This window comes from Onychostruthus taczanowskii, unplaced genomic scaffold, assembly GCF_017590055.1.
Source record: "Onychostruthus taczanowskii isolate IOZ18803 unplaced genomic scaffold, ASM1759005v1 scaffold17, whole genome shotgun sequence".
NCBI classification, from domain to species: domain Eukaryota; kingdom Metazoa; phylum Chordata; class Aves; order Passeriformes; family Passeridae; genus Onychostruthus; species Onychostruthus taczanowskii.
This window is the reverse complement of record NW_024498906.1, coordinates 8,100,513-8,126,757: the sequence shown is the minus strand read 5'-3', so window position 1 is coordinate 8,126,757 and position 26,245 is coordinate 8,100,513. Positions and strand designations below refer to the sequence as shown.

General features: G+C 39.6%; 1 protein-coding gene across 1 annotated transcript in view; it reads right to left on the bottom strand.

Annotated features, from left to right (window-relative positions):
* SYTL5 (synaptotagmin like 5) overlaps nucleotides 1-25,035 on the bottom strand; it is a 50,099-nt gene extending 25,064 nt beyond the window's left edge. The window contains exons 1-5 of the mRNA XM_041399897.1: nucleotides 24,917-25,035; nucleotides 15,105-15,320; nucleotides 4,109-4,221; nucleotides 2,722-2,851; nucleotides 705-836 (exon numbers count right to left, since the gene is read on the bottom strand). Of these exons, the coding sequence (XP_041255831.1) occupies nucleotides 705-836; nucleotides 2,722-2,851; nucleotides 4,109-4,221; nucleotides 15,105-15,320; nucleotides 24,917-25,035 (710 nt within the window). The remainder of the gene's footprint in view (nucleotides 1-704; nucleotides 837-2,721; nucleotides 2,852-4,108; nucleotides 4,222-15,104; nucleotides 15,321-24,916) is intronic.
* Between the last annotated feature and the right edge of the window lie 1,210 nt (nucleotides 25,036-26,245).

The following is a 26,245-nucleotide window of genomic DNA, read 5'->3' as shown; positions in this document are numbered from 1 at the left end:
TGCATGCTAAACTCCCTGATGTTCCTTTTACCTGCTCCTTCATATCTCTTTGGAAACACTAGTTTAGAGACAGGAAATTGCTATTAAAACTTACAGCAAATTGTTATTATTTTGTTAATCCAAATTGTAAAATTTCTAGGCATATACACCTGAAGAAAGGATGTGGGTCTATATTCAGAATAGGATATCCAACTGAACAAGGGAACAGTGAACTGCTTTTTGGCTTCATTCTGAAGGTAGGACATGACAGGAATGTTGCTCTTGGAATTTTGCAATGCTATCAGAGGCTCCAGCAGAGACCTCTTAAGCTCAGAAGAATAATAAAGTAACTGGGACAAGAGTCATGGAAAGAGAAGGGCAAACAGGCTTTGAAGAAGAAAACATAAATTACAATCAATTAACATTTCATTAGTAAAGAAAGCCAAAGAGCCTCAGTTCTGTAACACGAACACAGCTCATCCATTAAAAGTCAGAAAACAAAAACAACAAGGTACTGACATTGGTCACCAGCTGAACACAAGGAGAGTAAGATGAGATAAGCGGAGATAATTTTTTGGTCTGTTGGGTGTCTTTTGGTGTCTTTTGTTTTTTTTATGAACACAAGCTCTGTTTCTCAGGCAGCATCCAAAGAGACAGAGCAGCCCAGGGCCCTGGCACACAGCCCCAGGTCAGTCCCAGCAGGAGCTGTCCCAGACTCTGCTCACCTCTCGGAGCACGGAGCTGATTTGCCTCCACGCAGACCTGAAAAGCCCATTTCAGCCTCTGAGCCTGTGCTCCTTTCACCTTCACCTTTTCCATATGTGATTTCTCCTTTGGTAACTGCCCTGATAACCTTCCTGTTGAAAACAGGGAATAAAAGATTTTCAAAGTTGTGATGTACACAGTCCAGTAATTTCATCTAACCTATGGACAACTCTGGATATAAAGGTCAACAGAGCACCAAATCTGCCTATGAAACTGGTTCCTGGGGGAAGAAAAACATTGTATTTACTACAAACTGCATTTTAAGACACCAATTAAGATTCCTTCTTTTCAAGCTTAGGACCAGAATTGCTTTTTCTAAAATCCTTCTCTTTTTTTGGGGGGGAGTTTATAGTTAGCAAAGTATTTTTGACTAAGTATGTGTATTTTTCTCTACAAAATTATGCTATATGTATTTTCTCTTTAGATAGGTCTAGAATTACATGTATCAAATGCCCCAAACATGCCATTCCTGAAAAAAACATAATATCACCTCCTTATCCTGCAACACATGGCCTAATGGGACAGAAATGAATGAAATGAAATTTTGCACAGTAATGGTATTCCTCGTGACCTTACAAACCCCAATAGACTGATAAGTTATCCCATTACACTGTCAGTAGCAGCTGGCCCCAAAAGAGCCTTGCTAAAACAAATCCACCCATGAGATACATGAATGTGGAACCTGAGGGAGGAAGAAGCAAGCAAGGAAGAGGAACAATAATGAAATATTTAGAAAAGAGGCCACCAAATATACCAGGAAAAGCAAGTAAAATTCCTGCAGGATTAAATTTCTGTTATGGGGAATGTCACCACCAAAAACATTTCTGCCCACAAACAGAAACATCACCACTAAAATAAATAACAATTATAAAAACAATTGTTTCTTGCAAGGGAATATGACTAGTTAGTTTGCCTAAAGGGTTTAAATGGAAGGAGGATTGGAAAAGTAAACTTTAATGCTCTCTTAGTATGGCTATCACTTAGCATGACTCAGAGCACAATTTAGGTCTATTATAGATGGTTCCTTAGACTGGTTCTTTCTTCACCACAGTTTAGGAGGCCAGAGGCATTCTGATGCTCTTTTTCCCTATATTAAAGAGAGATAAATCACTGGTGTTAATTTCTGGAGTCACTGGAGCAGGTAATTCCATGCTCATCTCTCCTTAGAAGTAAAAAAGCTGTGAAAGCATCCACCTGCCCTATCTTTAGAATCCCTGATACAATGTGTTCTTCCTTTCAACAGAAACAAAGTTTTCCAAACACCATTGGGGCTCCAGCCATGACATGAACTTCCATTCAGGTTTTCTTCCCACTCACCCAATAGCCTCCAGCTAGGTCCAGACACCACTTGTGCAGCCACACAGTCAATGCACCTGCCTGTGTTCCCTGAGAGCGAATTCCCCTCAGAGGGCAGAGCCAAACTGGGGCTAAACCCTGCAGGATGAGCAGCAGCAGCTCTGTATATTCACTGTCACACACACACACTCTTAGGCTGTACTTGCACAGCTGGAAGCTCCAAGGAAAACTTGTCTTGGGAGCCAAACTGACCAGTACACATAAAAACCCCATGTCCTACAAATAGTTTTTTGGTTTTTTTTTGCATTTGCTTCTCTGGCAAGCCTGCCTTTAAGGACACTCTGTTACTTCTGAGTAGAAACAAGAAAAATCCAAAAGTAAAATTGACTTTTTTTTTCTGCTGCCTTTATGGCTGAAGGACAATTACTGCTGCATTTCCCAGGAAACAGCAATCCAATTATAGTAAGTATGCCTTTAAATGAGGCAGTTTCTAATCCTAGGAAGTTTGAGGCTGATGTGGAAGACTGGAAAAACTCAAAAGAAAATCTCTCCAACCACATACAGCTGATTTTAGATTTATCAGTTTTCAAAAAAAAAAAAAAAAAAAAAACCACAAAAAAAAACCCACAAAAACCCAAAAACCAAAACAAAAACCAACAACAACAAAACCAAAGGATTTACCCAATCTTTCTAGGTCTGCTAAAGATGGATTTGTGCCCATTTGTAGAGCAGACTGGTACACCTGGCTTTTCTTCATTCTCTTGGGCTTGATCTTTGAATGTTCTTTCATCATTTGTATTGGAAACTGTGTCTGCAGTGAAGGGAGAAAGAAAATAAAAGGTGAGATTCTGCACAAATAACACCGCACATCAAACAACCTACAAAAACAGATAATGAAAAAGCCTTGGGGGATCTTTGTAATAAAATAAAACTTTAGCTTGAGATATTCCTCATTATCAGCTCTTGCCTTGAAATACACTTCCAGATTTATTGGTGACAATATTTAATAACCAAAGAACCTGAAATTTAATTTTGAAATGTACAGTATCATCTGTGTTGAATGAAAGAATGTTTTAATAATTAAAATATTTGTTCAACTAGGAGCAAGGTAGGGGAAAATGGGTTAAATAGATTTTTCGATATATCTATCAAGTATTAAATAATGAAATACCCAATCTGACCACTGACATAATATTAATAACTTACACACTTGCCAGTTTTACAGTTTCTGAAGCACAGTGATATTAGCAAGGTCTGTATTTTCCAAGGAACAAGTTTACACCATGTATTTTTTTCCAGTGGCAGTAAACCAGTCCCTTTCCATACAAGATAAGAGATTAAACTGGGCATAAATGTTGCATCTGAAACAGACTACCTAACAGCCTTTGTGTTCAGAGTGAAGGAATTAAGTGAGTACAAACCACCAGCATCAGGAGAAACTCCAATTTCTTACACCAGTGGTCCTGTGGTACCCTGTAAGGTACCAGAGCAGCTCACACACACTGTGCTTGGCCAAGACAGACAGACAGACAATTTACTGCACCTAAAAGTACAGGTGCAGCTTGTTTGAGATACCTGGGCAAAAGGAAAGTCTGAATACCAGGTGTATAGCCCATGATCCAACAGACAGCACAGGAGCTCAAATTTACCTTTCTTCTTCAGAGTTGAAAAAGAAAATTTGAGTGATTTTTACACACCTCTATCACAAATAAGAGAGCCAAAGGCAAAAAATGACCAGGCAGAGATCTCTCCACACAGCCAAACTTCCTGGCAGGAACAGAGAACAAACTTTCTCAGTTTGGACAGTGATTTTTTGGACAGTGAGTTTCCACCTGTTTGGACAGTGAATTTTTCAGCAGCTCCCTACCTCCACAGAGATACTCCTTTCATATAGCCCTTACCGTTCCTGAATATTAGTCATTCATAAATCACTGTATAGGCACAAATAAAAAAGTAAGATGAAAATACTGGTTATACTTCAGTCAGGATTGAAAGACAAATCAAACACTCAAGAAACAAGGTTTTGAACATATAAAGCACAAGTAAATCTCCCTCTCCTGGTCCCTACCTGGGAATTTGTGAAGGATTGACTGTCTGACAACATCAGTTCCAAGATTTGATTGTTTGAAGCGCTTTGCTCTCTCTTCAAAAAACCATTCTCCTGTCACTATCCGTAGTTCTCTGTGAGAGGAAAATGAAAAAAGCCAGAGACACACACACATTAACAAACTTGGCCAACCAAAGCTACTGCAGTTCATCAATCAGTTGCCACACTCACAAATTCTGGACAACATTTGCACAGTTCAAAATAAAGTGTAAAGAGACTGATTGTAGAGCTTGGAATAATAGGACACTTAGCAGAAAAATATCACCTTACTTTGTGAGTGGAAAGGAACTTTCAGTAGATGGAAAATTACTTGGCAAAAAAGTGTTTCAACCAAGTTTACAAGATTTCTGTAGAATACACAGAACATTCTGTCATCCTTGTCTTTTGTGAACTACTCAGCATCAGAGTTTCCAATATCTCCAAAATTACAAGAGACATAGAAATAGCAACACTGGATTGAGGGAGAAAATCCCCCAGCAAAGCTCCTGCCAGATGAGTCAGCAGTTCACGGACCCCATGTGGTTATAGAGAGGTTGCTGCAAGCCTATAAATATTTTTCATTTCTAGTTTTATATGCTGACACTATATGCAGTTCCTTCACATGGCAGTGCTACTATGAATTAGCTGTGTACCAGCAGTTCAGAGCAATGAAAACTTGTCTTTGCTACTGTTCTGGATAACGCTGTTTTCTGGTTTCAAATTCTTTTACCTATACCAGCAATTAAGAACACCTGTACTGGCATTGCTGGGGTTTTTTTTCTGGGTGTATTTTTATGCTGGTTGTTAGCCTTTTCCTGAATTAGTTTCATTATGGCACAGCATCGACATTTCTACTGCCTCACTACACATAACTGATGGCAAAAAGCTACTAATCATGAATATCCTATTAAAAAACAAATAAACAAACTAATAACCCCCAAATATCAAAAACTGATTTAGCTCCAGACAAGTTCCTGCTTACTGTTCAATAAGAAAACTTTCAAACTTTTACTGGAAAAGAAATCATCCAGTCTCTTGGGCATGAAAATTACTACAGATAGATTAGAGCACTGATCAATATTTTCACTTTTAAGTTATTTCTGAGTCATGCCTGAATGTTGTCTTTCTTGAGAAAGTACTAAAAATTACAGAATAACATCCTGGCACTGGTGAAAAGACCTAATATTATCAGTTTGTCCAAACCTGTTAGTGAATCATGCATCTTTCATGACTCACTAAAAAAAAAAAAAAATAGAAAAATCAAAATCCCAAATACATGTCCACAGGCATAGAAACAGATTATTGCCTTATCTTGTTGTTGCAGACTCCTAGTGAAAAAGCCCTCCACAATTCATCATCACGATCACTCAGTCATTGTGAAAGGTATTAAATAAAATCTTTATGCTTCAACTGGGAATTTTTAAATTACTTCTGTTGGTTCCAAACACTGAAAAGGATTCACTTCATTAGAAAGTATGCCTGGCCTGGCTGGTGTAAAAAATGTTTTTTTTTCCTCGGAATGTGTATTTTCACAATTCTCTAACAGCATGCACTTCTCCGTGCAGTTATTTTAATCCAAGACTTATGGCATGTTTAATGTTTTGTATCAAACCATAAACCTTCCAGACCTTTCGCTACACCATCAAATTCAATTGCAATGTGAATGACATATCACACCACAGTATGATCTATATAATAAATTTGGTTTTTTTCCTCAGTTACTGCCAAGTTTTACCATAAAACTCCACAAGTGCTGCTTTCCCCTTGGATGGAGATTTCACCCATCCCTGATATTTTACTAGAAATGCTTAACTTGATCAGGGTCAGACAGAGCACTGCCCACATCCTTATCCAGAGAAGCACCTTCACCCCTCTCCAAGCTCTGACACCCTAAAGGAGCTGTGACCCTCACCCAGGGCTGCTGCACACAAAGCTCCAGGCTTTCACAGCCGAACCCTGCAGTGGTTTCCACACACAGCCCTGGCAGTGACACCCACCTGGGTCGCTGTGGTTCATGGAGGGGCAGCTCCTTGCCACAGAGCCCCTGTAAAGCCATCCCCTACATCTGGCCAGATGCAAACAGTGAGGAGGCAGAGAAAACCTCTGGTGCTGACAGGGTCTCTAAGGTCAAGATGACCCCGACATTGTTAAAAAGTCTCTTTTTCCAGCCCGGCACTCAAAGAAGGAGTCGGAGTTCCTTGGCTCTGGTTTTCAAGGGTGTTTATTTTCTCTTATCTCTTACACTCTTTTCCTGACCCACAGAGCTCTGTCTGGCAGGTCGATCTGCAGCACACTGCCCGCCCTTGGGCTGGTGTCAATATTTTACACTGAGAACTACATGTACTTTATTTACCGTTATTTTCCGATACCTATCACCTATGTTAGACTGTTTACTTCTACTCTAAACCAATCTCAAAGTGCCAACATCACACAGAAGATGGAGGCTAGGAAGAGGAACGAGGAAGGACAAGGCAATGCCCAAAATCCTCCATCTTGCCTCCTAAACCCCCCTTCTAAAAATCCCCAAAATTCCACTTTTCACCCTGTGATAAATTATCATTCTACTTAAAGTTTTGTGACTTGTAAATCTTCATACAGGTTGGTAATTTTCTCCATGGGTTAAGACTGAAAATCAAAGTGTCCTTGGCTTCATGACAAGGTCTCTGAGCCCCTGCCAGGGGCCCAAGCCATCCAGGGATGTGCTGGGTTCTGACATGGAGCCTCCTGCATCACAGGCACCCAGGGCTTTCAGCCTGGGTGGAAGGGTGGCTGAGACCAGAGTGCCTGCTCGTTTTACTGTCCACTAGTTTTGTGATCTGATGTGAGATTTGACCCTGCAATAGCAGGACCAAAAGCTAAGGGGGAGTCCTGGGGGCTGGAGAGACTGAAGGAACTGCAGACAAGGGAAGGATGGTTAGGACAACTGTGGAAGCAGATGGAGGACTTTGGGCTGTGCAGCGAAGGATCAGCAGTGCTGTTGCTGGTGGAGGCATCCATCCCTGGGAGAGGGCCCTCCTCTCCTCCATTCCACTGTGGTATGGGACCTTAGAGCTCACCATCAGACTCCCGCTCTGTGTCCCCACTCCATCTGAACAACGTCTGCTGCTTCTCTCTCTGGTAGGAAAGCAGCCTCCAAGATGGGAAAGGCTGGCACCAGGCTGGCAGTGAGGAAGGAGAACTGTACAGAAGGACTTTCCCTTCCTTTGCTGATGGGAAAGGCTGGCACCAGGCTGGCAGTGAGGAAGGAGAACTGTACAGGACTTTCCCTTCCTTTGCCGTCCCTGTGTAACTACTGACCCAATACTCATCTTCCTCAAAACATTAGCTTTGCAGGGAAGGGACAGATCAGTTTATTTGGGTAGCAAAAACTGATCCCTTTATCTTCTGGCAAAGGAAGAGCAATCTTCTTCTCTTAATAATCTCTGTTATCTACAACCTGCCACTATCAAACAGCCCCAAATTACACAGCTTGTGCTCTCTTTGCTTAGCCAAGGATGTTCCTGGACATTGCTGGCAAACACAAATTGGGCCCCAAGGAAAGAGGAGGAAAGGAAAAATCCCTTTTCCAGGGCTGAGCAGGCAAAGAGTTGTGGCAGTCACTACAGTGGCAGAGCGGAACTGTGCCTGTCAGAACACAGGACATCCCTCTGGGTGCCCTGGATGGCTCAAAATCCTGACAGGGGCTCGCAGATCCTGGCAGGAAGCCAAAGACACTTGGGATTTCAATCTCAACCCATGGAGAAAATTACCAACCTTGCATGAAGATTTACAAGTCACAAAAGTTTAAGTAGCATAATAGTAGCTGTCACAGGGTGAAAAGTGGAATATTGAAGATTTTTACTCTGGGGATCTAGGAGGTAAGATGGAGGGACTTGGGCATTCTTCTTCCTTCTTCTTCCTAGCCTCCATCTTCTGTGTGATGTTGGCACTTTGGGATTGGTTTAGAGTAGAAGTAGGCAGTCTAACACAGGTGATAGGTATTGGAACATAACTGTAAATATCAAATACGTAGTTTGTAGTATAAAAGACAACACCAGCCCCATGGGAGGGCAGTGTGCCTCAGACTGACCTGCAGAACAGACCTCGGCCGGCCAGACAGAAAATGTTTTAGATAAGAAATAATAAACAACCTTGAGAACGACACCTGAAGACTTCTGACTCCTTCAACAGCTGGGTTGGAGAAAAGAGACTTTTAACACACCTCGGGGTCACCTTGACCAGAGGAGATCCTGAGATGTGCCCATTCAGGTAATGACCCCAAACTGAACTGCCCACCTTCCTCATTGGGGTGATGTTATTAAAATCCACCTTTTCAATGAGGTGCCAACTCCTTGCCAGCGATACTCTGAAGAGGCTCACACCCATTCTGCTCTGGCTTCACCAGATGAATGAGGTCTGCGGCAAAACACGGACAACTCTCTCAACTGAGGCACAAAACATGGCAAAGGGAGGGAGAATTGCCTTCCTTTAGTCAGGTGCTTCACTCCTCTGGCCAGCCCTGTCTGTCCTCAGTGAAAGGGGAAAAGCAGCAAGCACTGACACACAGCCATTGTGAGTGCTGCATGACACAAGAGGCCTCAGCCCTCACTTCAGACCTTCACCTTTATTTCCATCAGCGTTACTGTCTTCAGATCCTAAATTCAGCTGGCAGACCATTTTTGCAAAAATGTCCTTACTCAACAGATAATTTCTACAAAAATATCACTTTCTAATGAAATAAAGGAAAAATCCCCAAGCTTTGCAGATTTGAATTTCTAGTGCACTACTATTGGATGTATTTTCCATGTATGCTGAACAATTCACACAAAGACTAGTGTTCATGTTATCTTTATCACTCATACATGTCAGGAGTACCTATTAAAATAATTTCTGCTCTACACATAAATAGAAATGACTTCAGATCAAATGATTGCCTAAGTCTCTGACTTGGAAGTTTGAATTTAATAATTACATTTGACATTCTGAATCAAAAAATTGAAGAGCAAGAGCTAAACAGCCTTATAATAATAATAATGTTATTTTCATACAATTATGACAAGGGGAGTCTCTCTCCTACTGAGATAAAGATGCACTATTTCAGATACAGGATTAAAATGAACCCTTTCTGTCTAAAGAACTCTTTCAGGTGAAAAGAAAGCAGGGCTTTGCTCAGTAGCAAATTAAATCAATGTTTGCAGGTTTGGCTTTGTTGTTTGCAAAATGGGCCCAAGGTCCATGCAGACTGCAGATCATGCTGTGTGAATGTGTTTCCTTCACTTTCTCAGTTAGATATAGCCCATGATGTAAACAACGTGTAATTTCTACCAAAACAGGATTTAGACTGGCCTTTCAAGGTGTTCAACAGATGCTGAAGTCAGTAGCTTTAGAAAAAAGGAAAACAGTGTTATAAACTGTAATAACAGCAATTTGTGCATGATTGCTCTTTCCTACGCTCAGAACAGCTAGGAAAATTAACATTCAGGCAGTTGAGTACCAAGTACTTCAGGTATCTGCTAAAGTCCTTCTATGTTAATTACTGATCCACCTACTCCCATCATCAGGGGAGAGGGAGCAGGTTATGGTTCCATGCTTCTTCCCCCTCTGTGGTCTCCCACTAAAAAAATTAATGACACTCTGCTCAGTTTAGAAACAGAACATAACCTATGGCCTGCCCCTCAAAAAATTCAGATTTTCCACTCTCACTTTTGTGAGGTACTTCATGGTTAAATGTCCCAGTTAATAATAAAAAAATCCATTTTGGATGGAAAGTCCCAATTGTTACTTTCAATTATTTCTTTAGGGCAAAGCCCCACAGTGGTAAAAGAGCTTCATCTCCATTTGATCATCTTGTCTAACTCACATCCACAGCAGATGCCAGAGATTCAGCCTATCTTCCTTTCCATCCCCTGTTTGTCAAGTTATTTTACTTCCTTCTCAGGAAGAAAATGTGGGGAAAAAAAGGCAAAACCAAAGGCTGGATAAAATGCAGCCTGTGTTTGAACATAGCAAAACCCTTATCATATACTCTCACATACCCTCATCTTTGTATTAAATTCCACACAGTATTTTCTGTACCATAAATTAATTCCACTGTAAGTTTTATTATGCTGTGAGGCTATTAAACAGAATTTTTTGACCCTGTGAAAAGAAGGCAAACTTGCCTAGAAGTTACTAAAATAAAATTATAAGAAATTTGAAATGAATTTTCATACTAAGACATTGGAAATGCCTCTATTTTTAGGCTCCTAATGGGAATAAATGTTACTAAGAGATTCCAGTGAATTATCATGACATGTTAAGACAGCATAATTATTTCAGAGATTAAGATAAATTTTCCATTACTGCTTTGTTCTGCTGTAATAATTTGGGTTAACTAGACATTTGATATATAAAGGCAGTGCTCTCAGATACCTAGACACACTTGCAATGGGAAGTACAGACAGCATGAAGATGTGAAATCAGCCTTTCGGAAGACAGCTGGAAGAACTTTATTTCCCTCAATCTATTGATCACTTTGTCTGCCAAATTTAAAACACAAAGTGACCACAAGTTAAGAAAATGCAGGGGGGAAAAAAAAGACTTTATGGAAAGTTTCTCTTTTAACACCCATGTTTGAAAGCTCCTGATGACCTCAGTTCCTTGTATGGAGTGAATGGAGCAGAAATCTTCCTCTTTCAAGCTCATCACTACATACAGGCTGGATTTACCCCATTAAATAGTGCAACAACACAGCTACCAAACAAAATCACATGGATAAGGACTGTCCTGTTCTCTGACCTTAGCTGGAGAACTGAGTTTGGCTGAACACTTAGCTCTAGTCCTTCTTGACCTGTTAATGCTTTGTCTTGAGGCTTTATATTTTCCTGGGTAATAACACCCATGAGGGGCAAAATCCAACTAAAAAATTTTCTATTTATGGACATTCAAGGGAGATATTCTTTGACAGTAACTCTAAACTGTAAGACAACTTACATATAAACCTGTTTGTTACACTTAAAAATACTGATGAATCTCTATCACTATTCACATTCAAATGTCTTTCCTCAAATTCACTAAATCTCTTTTTTTGAAAGCTTTTCAGAATGTAATTCTGAATTTATTGTAACAAGCTTCCCTGTCTCCATAAGCTGTTTTTCAGGCAGGTCTGTCTCTGGAGAAATGGCAGATGAAATGCTCTAAGTATTATTTTATAGAAGTCAGATTCTCTTGTTTCCAGGCGATGTTCTGATTGACAGATGAACAGAGACTGTATTATTAAATGAACTGGTATCTCACCCCTACAGCCACCATCATGTTACTGTGTTGTCCTTGGGTTTTTTAATTTGTTCAGATAATAATATTATGTTTTAACACATACTCATAAAATTAGCATCTTGAAATTACTGTTCTTGAAATCAAAGTGAGCAAGCTTGCAGTTTGCCACCATTTTCCCCCCTTTTTTTGCTAGCTGGACACAAATCCACCATAACTCTTAAAGCAATAACAACATTTGATCCCAGGCCACATGACAAAATGCCCTTTCACTGTACTGAAAGTATCCCAAACTCCTGTGTTAGGACTGGATAGGCAGGACTCAAAAAACTCATAAGGAAAGAAATGTCAAAATGTGTTAAACGAAGAAACAGGCAGAAGGTGGCTGATATTATCTACATTCTTTTTATTGACACAAGTTGTTTCTGCAACCACTCTGGATTATCTGTGTAATTCAAGGTATTTCTGCAGTAATTTGTGCAGTAGCTGTCTTTGAATGACCACACTCCCCACCCAGTACCAGGCCTTCTTCTCTGACACTAAATGTACTCATTAGGTTTTCTAACAGGGCTGAAAAACTTCTGGACATATTTCTGCAGATGTAAATCATGACTACGAAGAGGGCTTGTACAAGCTACTGCTATAACCGTCACCTTAAATAGCACTTAAAAGACACCCTTGAGCACAATTTGGGGAGCACAGGCATGAACTAGTACAGCACCAAAATTGCACAGGGTTCACAAACACTTCTCCTGGACTTTTGAGGGTCTCACAGTCTGTACGACAGCAGACATCACATCACAACAACAATTTAACCTGGCTCTGCTAATGGAACAGCTCAGCAGGGGCTGGAGTCTATACAGATATCAACATAATGGAGGCTGCTAAAAAAGGGACAAAGGAGAGGGACAGATAGAAAAGTTTTCCGACACTCTTTGGAAAGCTTGGTAAAACAGTCCAATTTGACAGACACAAACACTGCATGCAGGTCAATGCTACAGGGCTAAAATATTTTTCTCCTCTTCCTGCCTTTTGTTTGCTACTTATAAAGCATAAATCTCTCTTAACACTGTATTATTTTCTCTTCCTTGCCTTCTGCCTTTTCATCCTGTCAAAGGCCCTATTAATCAGCTCCTCCATCAAATGTAATTAAAAAAGCCAGAAAACCCTGATTCCCCCCTGCATTTCTCACTTGGTAGAAAAGCAGAACTGAAAATATTTAAATGAAAACTATGCACAATGATGTAACTGAAATGCCTTTCCCAAACTTCCATCTCCACACTGCCCACACAGAAGATTATCTCTCTGTGTACTCCCAGCAATGCAAAAGACATTTTACACGTCATTAACTGTCATGAAGTCTTGCAGAAACACTGCATATGAACAAAACTAAAGGGGAGAGAGAGCTTTCAATTTAATCAAGATACTCAATATGGACAGAATGTTAGCTCTTGAAAAGTTCAGCACTTTGCAAGCAAATTACACCATGGTGTGTAATAACCTAAAGGCAGGCTTCAACCAGAATTAATTGTCAAGGTGGTTGCTAGGACCAGTGCTTGGCATACAGAACTGCAGTACAATCAGGAGAAGCAGAAGTCACACAGGCTTTGAGAAAGGCTTTGAGAAATTGCCTCACTCATCCCTCAGCCCCAGAGCAGAACCATCTTTGCCGATGTCATCACCCCAAGAGAGGTTTATCCAACCTGCTGTAAAGCAACATTCTGCAACCCTTCCAAGTTATGTCAACGTTCACACCATCTCAATTGCATCCTTTCACTTCAAGTATCACATTACTCTTCCTACCCAAAGAAGGGTCTTAGAACAGCCTGTAAGCCACGTTCTGTAGATTTAAAACTCAGGTATTTTCTGTTGCCTAGGCTGAACGCTTGTGACTCCTTCTATTGCTCTGGACATCCTGTGTGCTAAGTTTCATTATTTTCTGCTGAACTTTCTCCAGGTGGCCAGTATGAATTCTGATAGACAGAAATGGGCAGGTACTCTACATAAAAGAGGATTTTATCATGTATTTTATAGGCTGTAATTTGGCTTGTACATCATCGTGTGATGCTCAATTTTTCTGCTATGGAAAATTCTGTTGATTCATGTTCAGCTTTTTATCCGGTACAATACCCAGATCCTTTCCTAAGGAACAGCTGCAGAAGCTGTTTTTATTCTCATTTTATGTTTCTGCAGCTGCATTTTTTCCCAAATGTAGCACTTCCACATGCCCATAGGGAGCCATCACTTGCTTTACCTTCAAACCACTTCTCTAAATTCTAAGCATCACTTTGAAACCCAATCTTGTCCTTGAGCATACCTGGAGCACCTCTCAGTTTTCTGTCTCCTGCAAGTGTAACTGGCAAATTCATCTGCTGCATCAAGGTCCTTAACTAAAAATATTTAATAGTAATAAGCCAGGAAATATTCTGCTCTATATCACTGGGGTTTTTAAAAAGGCTTTTTGGTTTGTACGCGTGGTGCTTTTCTGGGTCTTTTTTGTTTGTTTGGGGTTTTTTTTGGGCTTTGTTTTCTTGAGCTTTTTTGACAATGAAATGTCCATAACCACGCTGAGAACAGAGCTTTACAATTTTCCAGGCAGGTCTGCAATCACACTGGCAGAATTTATTCCAGGGCACAGCTACCCTAATTTGTCAGCCTATTAGAAAGGAACAAGAGAGAGTATCAAAAGGTTAACTTCAGCCAAGTTATAAGACAGCAACCAATCCTCCTCTGTCACCTGTCAAAGGTGGAAATTAAATTGGTTTTGACATTATTTATTCTTGAGCCAGCTCTTACTCCTCATCCTGTCACCTTGTCTCGGCTTTCAAACAACACAGCTACCGTTTGTTTCAGTGTTTTTAGAGAAATTAGAGGTAACATGGCAGAGTCAACAAATCCCTTTTTCTTTTCTTCATTTTCAAAGAGCAGCATTGTGTTTGCTGTTCCCCATGCTGTCACCTCACTCGCACCCCATCACTTCTGAAAGGCACAGCACTGACATTATCTCAGAAACTGCCTGAGGCAAGTACAAGGAGCTCAGTCAGGCCCCTACCGATTTAAAATCATTTCACAAATTAAACATTTTTCGTCTTAAGAGGTGAGACACTCTGGATGTGCCCCACTGGATGTGGAGGAGGTTAAGGCTCCTACTTAAAAATGGATGCAACCTTCTAAAATTTGAAGACACAAACCCTAAACTCCGTGCCCTGCTGTGTTAATTTTTCACTAACTGTCTATGTAACCAAAATCTTGACAGAATTAGCGATTTGGGGTCACTTACTGAAACAATTTACAGAAAGCCTTCCCTTTCTGATCCCATTAGTTTGAAGGTCTGCTAAAAAATTCCGTCAATTTCTTTTTTTATTCCATCTCTTTCTTACACCATCCAGTCCTTACACTAGAATACATAACTGAGCTTTGTTGCCCAACACATTTCTCCTTCCCTTCATGGTTAACTTACCAAATGAAGCAAAAAAATCCCATATTACCAAACTAATCCTTCCTTTATGGTTATCTTACCAAATCATACAAAAATTCCCACATTACCAAACTAATCAAGTGAATTATTCTTCCAAGTCTTTGGAAAACAAGCTCATTGAAACTGATTTGGAACTGGGAAAAGAGGTAGTGCAGCAAATAAAAGCCCCAGATAAGCCTCTCCCCTTGTGTATTCTCTGTAAGAGGATGGCACAAAATCCCTGCCAGTGCTGTAAGCTCCACACGTGGTTACAGGAACTGCCTAACTTACGCAATCTTGGCACACACCGAGCACTTCCAGTGCCCCTCAGCTCCCAGCACACGACAGGAGCTGCAGACCCGCAGCTGGCAGGTCTGGCACAGGTCTCCCCTGTCAAAAATGAAGCCCAGGCTCTTCTGGCAGCGAACACAGACCCTGCTGCTGTCCTGCTGAGAGTGGCGGTTTCCGCCTTTCCTTCGCACTTCCAGAAGCTCGTTTTTCAGTTTCCTGGAAGTAAAAATAAAATAAAATATTTTAATTTGGAGATTCAACTCAATGATCTGTAAGAACTTATTAACAGATTAAGATTTTATGCTAAAAATACAAGACATGAGTTAGTGCAATTATTTTGTTGTTGTTGTTGCATTTGCTGTATTTCTTGACACACACATGACGCAGAATAAATCTATTCCCCAGCTGTCAAGAGGAAAATCTGGTAGATCACTTTGAGTAAATGCAAATAGCTGAGCAGTTCTGGATAACTGATAAACCATTGTTGCTTGTCCTTCATCAATAATTCAAGTCATGCTGAGCCCAGGTTGACAGCAACTTAGAAATTAAACAATCCAGAGTACTCACAGAGGGAAAAGAAGAGAATATTTTCTACAATTAGTGTGCATTTAATAATATGCCAGTGCAGAGTTAGGTATGATTACATATGCAAATCTGTTCCAGTTATTCAATGCCTTAAAAGAGCCCAAACCAAAAGATCAAACAGGGAGTGGTGTTATGCTTGTGAGGACACAATCAAAGCAGAAAAGGAGAATGCCACTTTAAATAGTGTGACTTGCAGACCTTACCAGTTTTACCACTGACTCTACAGAATAAAAATATTTATGTTTAAGACTAAGTTTTGAAGTCTGCAGTTTCTATGGCCAGTGAGTTGGGTCCTTAAGAAGAAAACAGCTGTGGGATGTAACTAACTTCCATGGCTGCTAAATACTTTCTGTTTTCCATGCCTGGGTGTTGCTGTGTCCCCATTATCCCACCCTTCCCTATGCTGTCTTTCACGCCCATCAGCAGCCAGGAGTCCCCAAAGTCCCTCAGTTGTGAAGCACTCCAGCTCACTGAAATCACTGTCTCTGTACACACATAGATGCTTAAGGGGGGGATTTAAAAACCTGCTGCCACCTTCACCACTAAAGACCAGAAAAAATGTGCCAGAAGAAAACCACATGGAAGATAAAACCAATGAAAGATTGCAGGTTGCAGCCCAATAAAGGAGACCAGGAACATTGCTTGGGCCACCAGAGAGGCAGCTCTGACAGAATTATGTTACTTGTGGATACACTGCCTTGCTAAAAGATTGGCCAGCATTTTGCTTCCCACTGGGATCCCATAAGCTCTGCAGCCACCTGACCTGTGGATGCTCAGCCTCTGACAGCTCTAGAAAAGGGATGTCCAATCCCTCCAGGCAGCAGCTGCAAATCCCAGTCAAGGGTTTTCCTCTGCTGGCCTCTATGCAGAAGTGAGTGCTTCATCTATCTTCAGACCCTTCTCCCACATCCAATCCAAACAGCTTTTCTCTCATGCCCGAGCCTTCAAAAGTCTGTCCAGGCTTCATGTGCTTTCTTGGTACTTTGCTAACTCTTCTTGCAGTTTATTGATTGCATCTTACATCTCCCCACTTCCTGCAGAGATGCTTTTGGTTCCAGGCACGTGCCCATTTCCTTCTGTGAGTCAGCTCCAGATGCAGAGAGTGTTGTGCTGTGCTGTGCAAACTGCCCGTGGTGCTGGGTGTTGCCACTGTGCACAGAGAAGGGAGATAATCCCTATTCTTGCCAGCCCCATCCTTGGATCTACCTTCCAAACATCAAGAGAGAACTCATCTACTTCTTCTGGACTGAGAACTAAAGGCAACCCACCACCAGCATGCTCTTGACCACACTGTTTTCAAAGGAGACTCCACATCTATCTGCTTGAATAACAAACACACCTTTAGGTTCTTGGGAAAACCTCTAAGTACCACTGAGTTTATGGTCACTCACATCTCGCTAAACATCAAACAACATTCACAAATGTTTAATGATTTACTGTCACCCCTCCAGCAATGTGGAGTTGTCAGAGATAAAGTACTGTGCCACATGGCCACTTGCATGACCAGCTGACCTTAGGGAAATTTGTTAAGAATGATTCTCACACAGTGAGAGGTATTGCAGCATTTTCCAGGTTCAAACTCACCTTGCCCTGGACTTTTGTAATGACCTCAGGAGCTGGAATTCCAGAAGATCTGTCTGACCTGTAAGGACTGAGGCCAAGAAGTTGTTGTGCACACCAGCTTTTCCCACATGCTGTGTCACTGGGTCCTCTATTCCACTCAGCAGCAGACCCACACCTTTCCATGCTTTCCTTAGCCTCCATTTTCTCAATTACAATGTTCTCCTGTTCATCTCACCTAATCTGATTGCCAAACTGACCACCACTTCTTTATCTGATCATTGGTCATTCTCTCTCTACCTCATATTTTCTGTGGTCTCCTGTCAAAACTGTGACTTTTTATACAGCAGAGCCACAGAGGGATGTTCAACATTCAGGTTTGCAATGATTTGGTCAATCACATACCAAAGAACTAAAGAGGCACAAATAATTCAGTTCCAGTTTCTTTTAGCACTTCACTATCTGCATGTAAACCAAGCACCTGATCCTTACCCAAGTGTCAGAGTAACTCAGAAGACAAAAAATTGTTTATCCTCAAATCTCAAAAGTGCTAGAATAATGTGCACAAGGAAAGGCTTATTTTTTCATAACAGATTTCTTTTCAGTGGCTTATTTTTACTGAATAAAAAATATTAATCATGACCCATTGCATTTCAGGAACTTGACACACAGTTATTGGCACTTGCCATCTTTTGGCAATAATCACTGTGTCCTGTGCTCTGCATCCAGATGTCCAAGGATGAAACAGAGTCTCCACTGAACTCCTTCCACTCCAGCCTTCTCCCTCCCCACTGCAACTTCCAGGCCCTTTTGTGCTTAGTTAGAAGTATGTTTAGGCACAAAATCTGTTTTAAATCGTTCCAATTTAAAATTGGGAAATGTCTATAGGCCCAAAACAATAAACAGAGCAATTTTTTTAATAGTTTGCTTAGAGATCAACGTGTTGAAAAACTTATCAATGTTCTTGTGACATTAAAAAGACATTGTTCCTACTATTCAGTAGTGGTGATTGCAACAGTATTTTCCAGTGTTTATGTGAAACACAATCTAAAATTCTTATCAGGTGATAGGTGATCTGTTAACAGTAGAAATTCTGAGAAGTGCTTTTTTTTCTTATTTTTGAATACAAATTGCCTTTGATGACTTCCAGGAACTGAGAGAAAATAAATCAACCCATAGTTACTCCACTCAATTAAACAAATAAGAAAATTTTTTTTAAAAAGAAGCAAAGAGTGCATGGACAGATATACTGGGTATGAACATTTATTTGAGATTTCCTGTATTATTTGTTGAGCTGAACTTCTGATTGACTGCAACAAATACATTCATATCTTAAGAAAATAAAAAATTAACTGTCTCAAGGGCCAGAAAGAGCAAGAGAAGGTGGGTGAGTAATTTAAAAAAATCCATCATCATAACAGTGCCTAAACAAGCCCAGCTGAGCTGCACTGCTTTCACTGCACTGAAAAGGGATAACAAGTGCAGCCTGTAGCTGCACTGACTTACCACTACATTTATTTCCCAGGGCAGGAAGCAGCTGGATTATAAACACCCAATTTCCTTGTGCCAGTCTAACATTTGCACCCTCCATGATTTTAAAGGAATACATTTAAAGGAGTTAGATAGTTTTAATCACAAACATTAAACAAGAATTAATCTTTATCCATCTTCTCCCAGTAATATGAAAGGGAAAATAAATCTCAGCAAAAGCCAATTTAATAGGCTTCTGAGAAATAGAATCCTATCATTCATTGGAGTTTCTAAACCTTTTATTACAATGGCTGTTTGATGAAAGATAGCTATTAAAAATAAATATGATTCTGCCAAGTTTAACAGAATATGTAGCCATTTTTCTAAACTATGAATTTATATTAAGATCCCTCTACTGTCTGAGAAAATATGTTGAGCACGTTGGAGAAGAGCTCTGCTGTAACCAGGATTCCAGGTAGCACTGAATGTCTCAACCTGACCCTTTCCAAAGGTGGCCTAAAGGGCCAATGTAAAATACAGCAGGAAACAAAACAAAGCAAAAAATCAGCCAAAGAAACTGACTCCAGAATTCACAGCTCTTGGCACAGTTGCCAGAGGCACAGGAATCCCTGAACAAGTCGGGTCCTTCCCTACGGATGCTGAAGGCTGCATTCACAAATGCAGCCGCAAGAGATGAAATATTCTCAAACCCCTATAACACTGCAAAGAGGAAGTAAGGAGAAGCCTTAACAGATCCATTTCTTATTAAAATTAAGCTTTACCCTGGAGAATATTTATCCCTCAAAAGTAAAATAGCTATACTGCTGCAAGAGGCAAGACATTCTTTGCCCAAGCCATTCACTTAAATGAATGCCATAATTTCATTTAACTCTGTAAATATTGTCCACTTGCTTTATGGTAGGTAACTTTTCCTTTAATACCAAACTGGCTGCTTTGGATGGGATTTTTTCTATTTCAGTAGTGTCACATTCACATTTTCTGAAAAATCCCATTGCTCAGGATTTTTCTCCTGGGAAGCTGAGAAGCCTCAGAGAAAAAAGACAACAATTATTATCTCATTTGCTTCTTCTGTGTTTTGCTCTTTTGGAATGTGTTTGGAGTTGTTTACCCACAGGTGATTGTTTCATTTTTTTCTGGTGTGAATTTTTTTGTCTCATTGCCCAATCAGTGCCAAGCTGTGTTGGGACTCTGGAAAGAGTCACAAGTTTTCAATATTATCCTTTTAGAATTCTGTAAGTATCTTTTTTGTATTCTTTAGTATAGTATAGTTTAGTATTTTTTAGCCTTCTTAGAACATGGGGTCAAATTCATCATTCCTTCCTTCATCGGGGCACCCCACAAATACAATACAGTAGGATTTTAGAAAACTTTATTTTGATTTTTTTTTTCTAACTAATCTCCTCTCCATTAAAAAAAAAACAACAACAACAAAAAAAAAAAACCAAACAAACAAAAAACAACCAAAACCAAACAAACTGTTAAATGTAATAGCATACATGATTCCTGAGTTTGATTTTCAAATTTTCCTGGATCTTCTTTCTCCCCATTTCAAATTCCTTTATTCTCTGAAGATGTAGAGCAGCATAATCCAAGTCTACCTAAATTTATTTTGCCATACTAAATTTCCAGAGTTCAACGGGTCATAAAAAATTGAATTAAAAATAAAAAAGAGCAACCCTCTCCCTCCCTCAGTCAATTATAGTTAAAGAGTTTGGCAGGGAAAAATAATTAATTGCTTTTGCACAGATGAATAGAAACATCCTTGTTCTGAACACGCTAATTTAGATACTAGAGAATTTTTCTGTGCAGGACCTGGCATCAAGATACTTCAGTAAATTGCTTTTGCACAGATGAATAGAAACATCCTTGTTCTGAACATGCTAATTTAGATACTAGAGAATTTTTCCTGTGCAGGACCTGGCATCTAGATACTTCAGTACGAGGAAGAAAGGCAATTTTCTTTCCAGACTGATTCTCAGTACCTTCTCCAAATTCAGCCAGATTCCCTTCACAGTCTGGCACAGTATGCAGGAAATAACAATAAATATTGTTGAGAATTCACAAAAAGAACTGGGCTATTACCAGCTTCCATCGAGGTCTCCTTGGATTGTAAAATATGAGTACCTGAATCATTTTTTATACTTACTTAATAAGCACAGGTTTTCACATTTTGTTTATGTAGCAGATCAATGTGATAAAAACTGTGTTAAGAATACCCAAATATGGAGGCACATCAATGACAACACAAGGAAACAAGCAAAGAATAAATTTGCAAAGAAAAAGAGATCTGGCATAAGGAATGGCAGAACAGAGCCCAGAAAAGAAGGAATGGAAGCATGGGAACTGAAATTATACTGGCTCCCATAATGATGGCAAACTTCCATAGATGAAACTTTTTCTGGGTAACTCACTTACTTATCCTCTCAAATAAAAATGGTTACTAAGATTGGAAAAAAAAAAAAAAAAAAAGAAAAAAAAAAGAAAAATCAAAACAAACCAGATCCCCTGTTGGTTTCTTGCTAATCCTTAATAAAACAGATTCTCCGAGCATATGAAAATTAGTCACGATGAGAAATGCTTTCACCACTGCAGGATTGTGGTTCTCAAAGAACACAGAACAGCAAAACAGGCACCTCTACCCTTCGAGTACTGGCTGTAGTAACTACCCTTGAAGGAAATGTCTTTGATTCAAAAAATAACAACGTGTTAGACTGTGCTAAACACATCTCACAAATGACTGGGCTGCCAGACAGGAACTTTGCAACTTCCAGGCACAGATGGCCAACGTGCTTCAACATAAGGGCTCTCTCCTTCAAATATTTATAAGTTTTACAGAAACATAGACCATGCACCATATTACATATGTTGTCCTGCAACCATTTTGTGCTTATAAACAAATCCAATGTATACTCAGCAGATAAGTCACTTCCCATTCCAGTCCTCCAACTTGTGCTTTTCTAAGGTACTTGCCTGTAGCTACCACATGGTGGTATCCATGCTAACAAGTTCTCCTATATTATAATGAAGTTAATACCAGAAATTGTTTCCATGGATCTCTTTGGACTGATAAGATGATGTCATTTTAGTCAGATGAAAAGACAGGAATGGTAACTTTCCTTGTCAGTGCAGATCTGGGGCTGGTGCAATTCTTACACAACCTCTGGCAAACTAAATGCTGACAGAGAGGTTCAAGCAACAACTCATTAAAGCCTTTTCTTGGACAAAACTGCAATATTCTCAGCACAACGATTATTACTTTATCTCCTCTAAAAGCATGGTATTCATAGCTGTGCTCCATAAAGAATGGAAAGGAACTTTGTATTTTAAAGCCTAAGAAAATAGTTAAGGTAAGAATTAATAATTCTACTCAAATAATCTTAGCAATTGAAAACAACCTGATGGTAATTCAACTGACATCAAAAACATCATAAAGCAATGCTTAGAACACTGCAGGTTTTTTGTACAAGTAATCTATTAACAGCTTCAAATCAATATTCAAAGAAAACATCCAGTCATGTGAGATGCACACTTAGAGTTCAGAACATAAATCATAATCTTTATTAAGGAGGTTGATTATTTGTACTATTAAGGAGATTGATTATTTATACTATCAAAACTAGACCTCAGAAAAATAACTTGATGACTTCTGTGTTTCTCTCTCATATGAGTAAAATAATTGTCAATCAAACAATAATACAAGAACAGCCACCTACACTCCAGAAAATGAGTATGAGCAGCCATAGTAAAAACAACCCTTAACCATTTCATTATTAGAACATCCTCTTGCATTTATCATTGTTTTCACAATTAATAGAAAGGTCTTTTTAAGTTACAAGGGCTTTTGAAAACTAATAGGAAGAGAAAAAAGCAATTGTCAAGATAGATTCAGAAAGAGTGAAACAGGATAATAAGAATTCTTCAGTACAATGTACAAGCAAACTTCTTCCCAGAGTGGAAAATGCCTTGAAAATAAATGAAAAGGGACTTGCTCTTCTGTAAAGTACTTCAATAAAGTATATAACAGATTGTACCAAATGGAATTTTAAAGACAACAAATGTTCCCCTGAAGTGCGCTTATAAGCCATGATTATAGATCCTTGCCAAGTTGCACTGAGAAAGAAAAATTAAAAAGTCTCATAGGAAGCAGTTAGCTATCAAATTCCTTATAGTTTTTATATTCTGGAAATCTTTTATAGACCACATTCCACTGTTATCAGGAAAAGTATGGTCTAGTGGCAATAAATGAGAAGCCCTTTGGTTCATACACAGGTGCTAGAAGTACGCATAAGCATCACTTTGCATCATTAATTATTCTAATTAGCATTTTATTTCAGATTAGCTTGATTTTGAGTATTTTCTTAGTGGGTTTTTTTACCAAAATACTGATAAGCCAATGCCACCTGTGACTTCACTGAACTGTGCTGAACTGTCCCCTCCAGGAGTGCTGCAAGTTCCCAGACTTAGAAGATTTGGCAGAGTGAATTCCAGCAATGCCATAAAAAGCAGAAAAATTGGGGGGTTAAGACATCATATTAAAAAAAAAAAAAACAACCCAAAAATAAAAAAAAAAACCTCAACAAAACAAACCCCAAACTAATCAAATGAAACAAAACAAAAACCCCCACAAAAACTCAGGAGTTTCAAATTTCCATTTGAGATTGGGCAATGACAATAGTAGAAAAAAGCTTTCAGGGGCTTTATGACTCCAGTGATCTGATACACTCCAAACTGATGCCTGTGACAGATGATTATTGGCACATCACACATTTCCAAGGCCACCACCTCAGGAAACCAAAATAATTTATGTGAAATTTTAATTTTATTACTAAACAGAGCAGAATGCTCTGGAACAAACAGTGCTCCATCTGTTTTCTTTTTCATCTCACAAACAATTAAGGAGACAAAATTATTAATTTGCCCACACTACCTTAAAGAAACACCAGTTTTCAGCCCCTCCTTTCAGATGAGCCACTGTGCTCCCCCAGGTAAATGGGCTGCACACCAACAGGGGCATTGCACTTAGACTGGGTTCAGTTGAAAGAGAAAAGCTTTCAAAACCTGTGGCTAACTCTGCATAGATTTACAAATACTGGAAATTAATTAAATTTCCATTAATTTTCAAACAATGATTTTACACGGTAGTAGCTTCAGCAGGTGCTGAACATACACCTTTGCAGTGTTTAAAATGTCTTTGCACAATGCCTAAAATGTTTTTAGAAAGTCAAAGGGGAGAACAATGCAGCCTGGCTTTGGGATTCAGCAAAGGCTGGAAATTTTCCTTCTGTCGCTTGTTATATTCAGCAGCCTCACCAAGTGCTGCATCCATCCACACTAAGCCTATTTCTCAGAACCAACACTGTATGAAACTCCAAAAGGGCAGTGGGAGGAAGTGAAATGAAGCAGCCAAACCATCCTTGAAAAGCATAGGGACCTTTCCTGAACTGATACTTAGCTGAACTAACTCAAACTGAGCTTTTAAAAACTGCTGACTCAGCCTGCCTCCTCACATTGTTCTCTGAATTTTGGTTTTATACTTTTCTGAATAGAAAAAGAACACATGGGTTATATTAATTCCCTGAGACTCTACTTCTCCTGACACTGACTTTTGAGATAAACACCTGAGACTTTAAATTTTATTTATTAGTAAATCTAAGTAATTTGAAAAATGAAGTGTCCCTCCTCCCTGTAAGCATCACACCAGAAAGAAGGACACCATCATGCTGTAGAAAGTCCTGAACAGAGGCAGATGCCAACTTTCTGTCCCTCTGACCCCTTCCAAACTTCTGTCCCTCAGTCAGCTCTGAAGACAGGCTCTGTGTGCAGCTCCTCTCTGAGGAAGACGGTTCAAGAGCCTTACTAAAACTTCCCATTTACGGGGGGAATTTCAGCCAAACCAGACTAAATTTACACAATCTGAAATTTTAAAAATACTGTTGTGTATTTTTGCACTTGTTGTCTTTCTTATACTTTTGTCTTGAAGCAATGGGCATGATTTTTGTTTACTGAGAACCATACTAGCAAGCAATTTTCTTTTTAACACATTTTACTTGAACTTAAGTATTACCTGTGTCATCTTGCAGCACTCATCCTTGTGTGAGGCACATAGAAAACCTTCACTGGGTACCACAAAAACATCTGCCAAGCACATATGCAAAAGCAATAACAAAAAGGGTTACCTGATTCTTTTATCTTCAACTTTTTTCAAGTACTCATCTCTCTTCAATACTCCCAATATTTTTTCCCTTTCGTGTTCCAACAGAAATGACAAATTGATGATCTCCAAGTGCTTTGTCATGGTCCTTCCACAGCCACTCTAGCAATGACCACTTTGCCCAATCAATACTGCAATGATTTATTTGCACAAGTCCAAAGGCACCTTTGTGGCAGAGTTACAAGATCCACGCAGTCAAGAGGTATTTTGAAAAATGCTTCTTTAAATTAACTGGGTGTCAAGATTGTATTGCTTTTCCTTCCAGCTACACAATAAATAAAGGTTTCTCCTTTGTTTCTTCCTCAGGAAAGGCAGTCATGTTCCTGGTTATTGAAGGCCCTTGGGTCCTGGCTGATGCTCACTCGAAGCCTTCAGATTTCATCCACTGCAGCTGCAGAATCAGCTTCCTGGATAATTGTAGTTTGGAGCCACAAAATCACTGGGTATGTTTATATCAAACTACCTGAAAGTCAAAACAAATTGTGTGGGTGATTTTGAAACTACCATCAGAGTCTGATTTGACAAAAGCCAAATCTAGCAAGGGTTTGGAAGCCACTGAAGAATGGTCTACAGACTTACGAGATTGTCCCAGGGGCTACTTAAACACAACTGGCATAAAATTTGGGGTTTTTTCCTAAGAGAAGAGTAAAAACCATCGTTGTTTCTGCAATACAGATCCAACTATCAGGGCACTTTCATCAGTAAGAAAACAGGACAGGAAGGTGATACACAAACTGTAGCACACAAGTCATTGCAAGGCAGAAATACAAGTCAGGAGTGCCAGTGTTGACCTTATTACTGAAAACTGGGAAACAAGAAAACCATAGACAAATATTTTTGGTTAGATTGCTGTCTTAGACCTACAACAGCTGAGTAATAAAAACACACATGGAAAAAAATATTCTTTTATTCTCTGTACCTATTTTAATAGGAAAACACAACACACACTCCACAAAAACCCCAATGCCCAATTAAGTTTGTTCTTCAATTCGTGAAAAAGGTGTGTCTATTCATACCATAAGACCAAGTTACTTGTAAAAAAAAGGAAGAAACCCAACATGTGAACTCTTCTTTGTTATTATCAAGAAGGTCAGGTTCTTCCTTGAACTGCTTAGAAAAATGCTGGGTGAAAGCACTTTTAACCCAGCCAGATCACAACATCAGCAGACTGGGGAGCATGGGGCATCAACACAAATCTCACAGAGTCATTGTTTGTCTGGTCAAGGACCTCTGAAATTCTGTTTGCTGATTTTCCTTGCAGGGGCAGCATGAGTGATGTGGAGTATTATTTTCA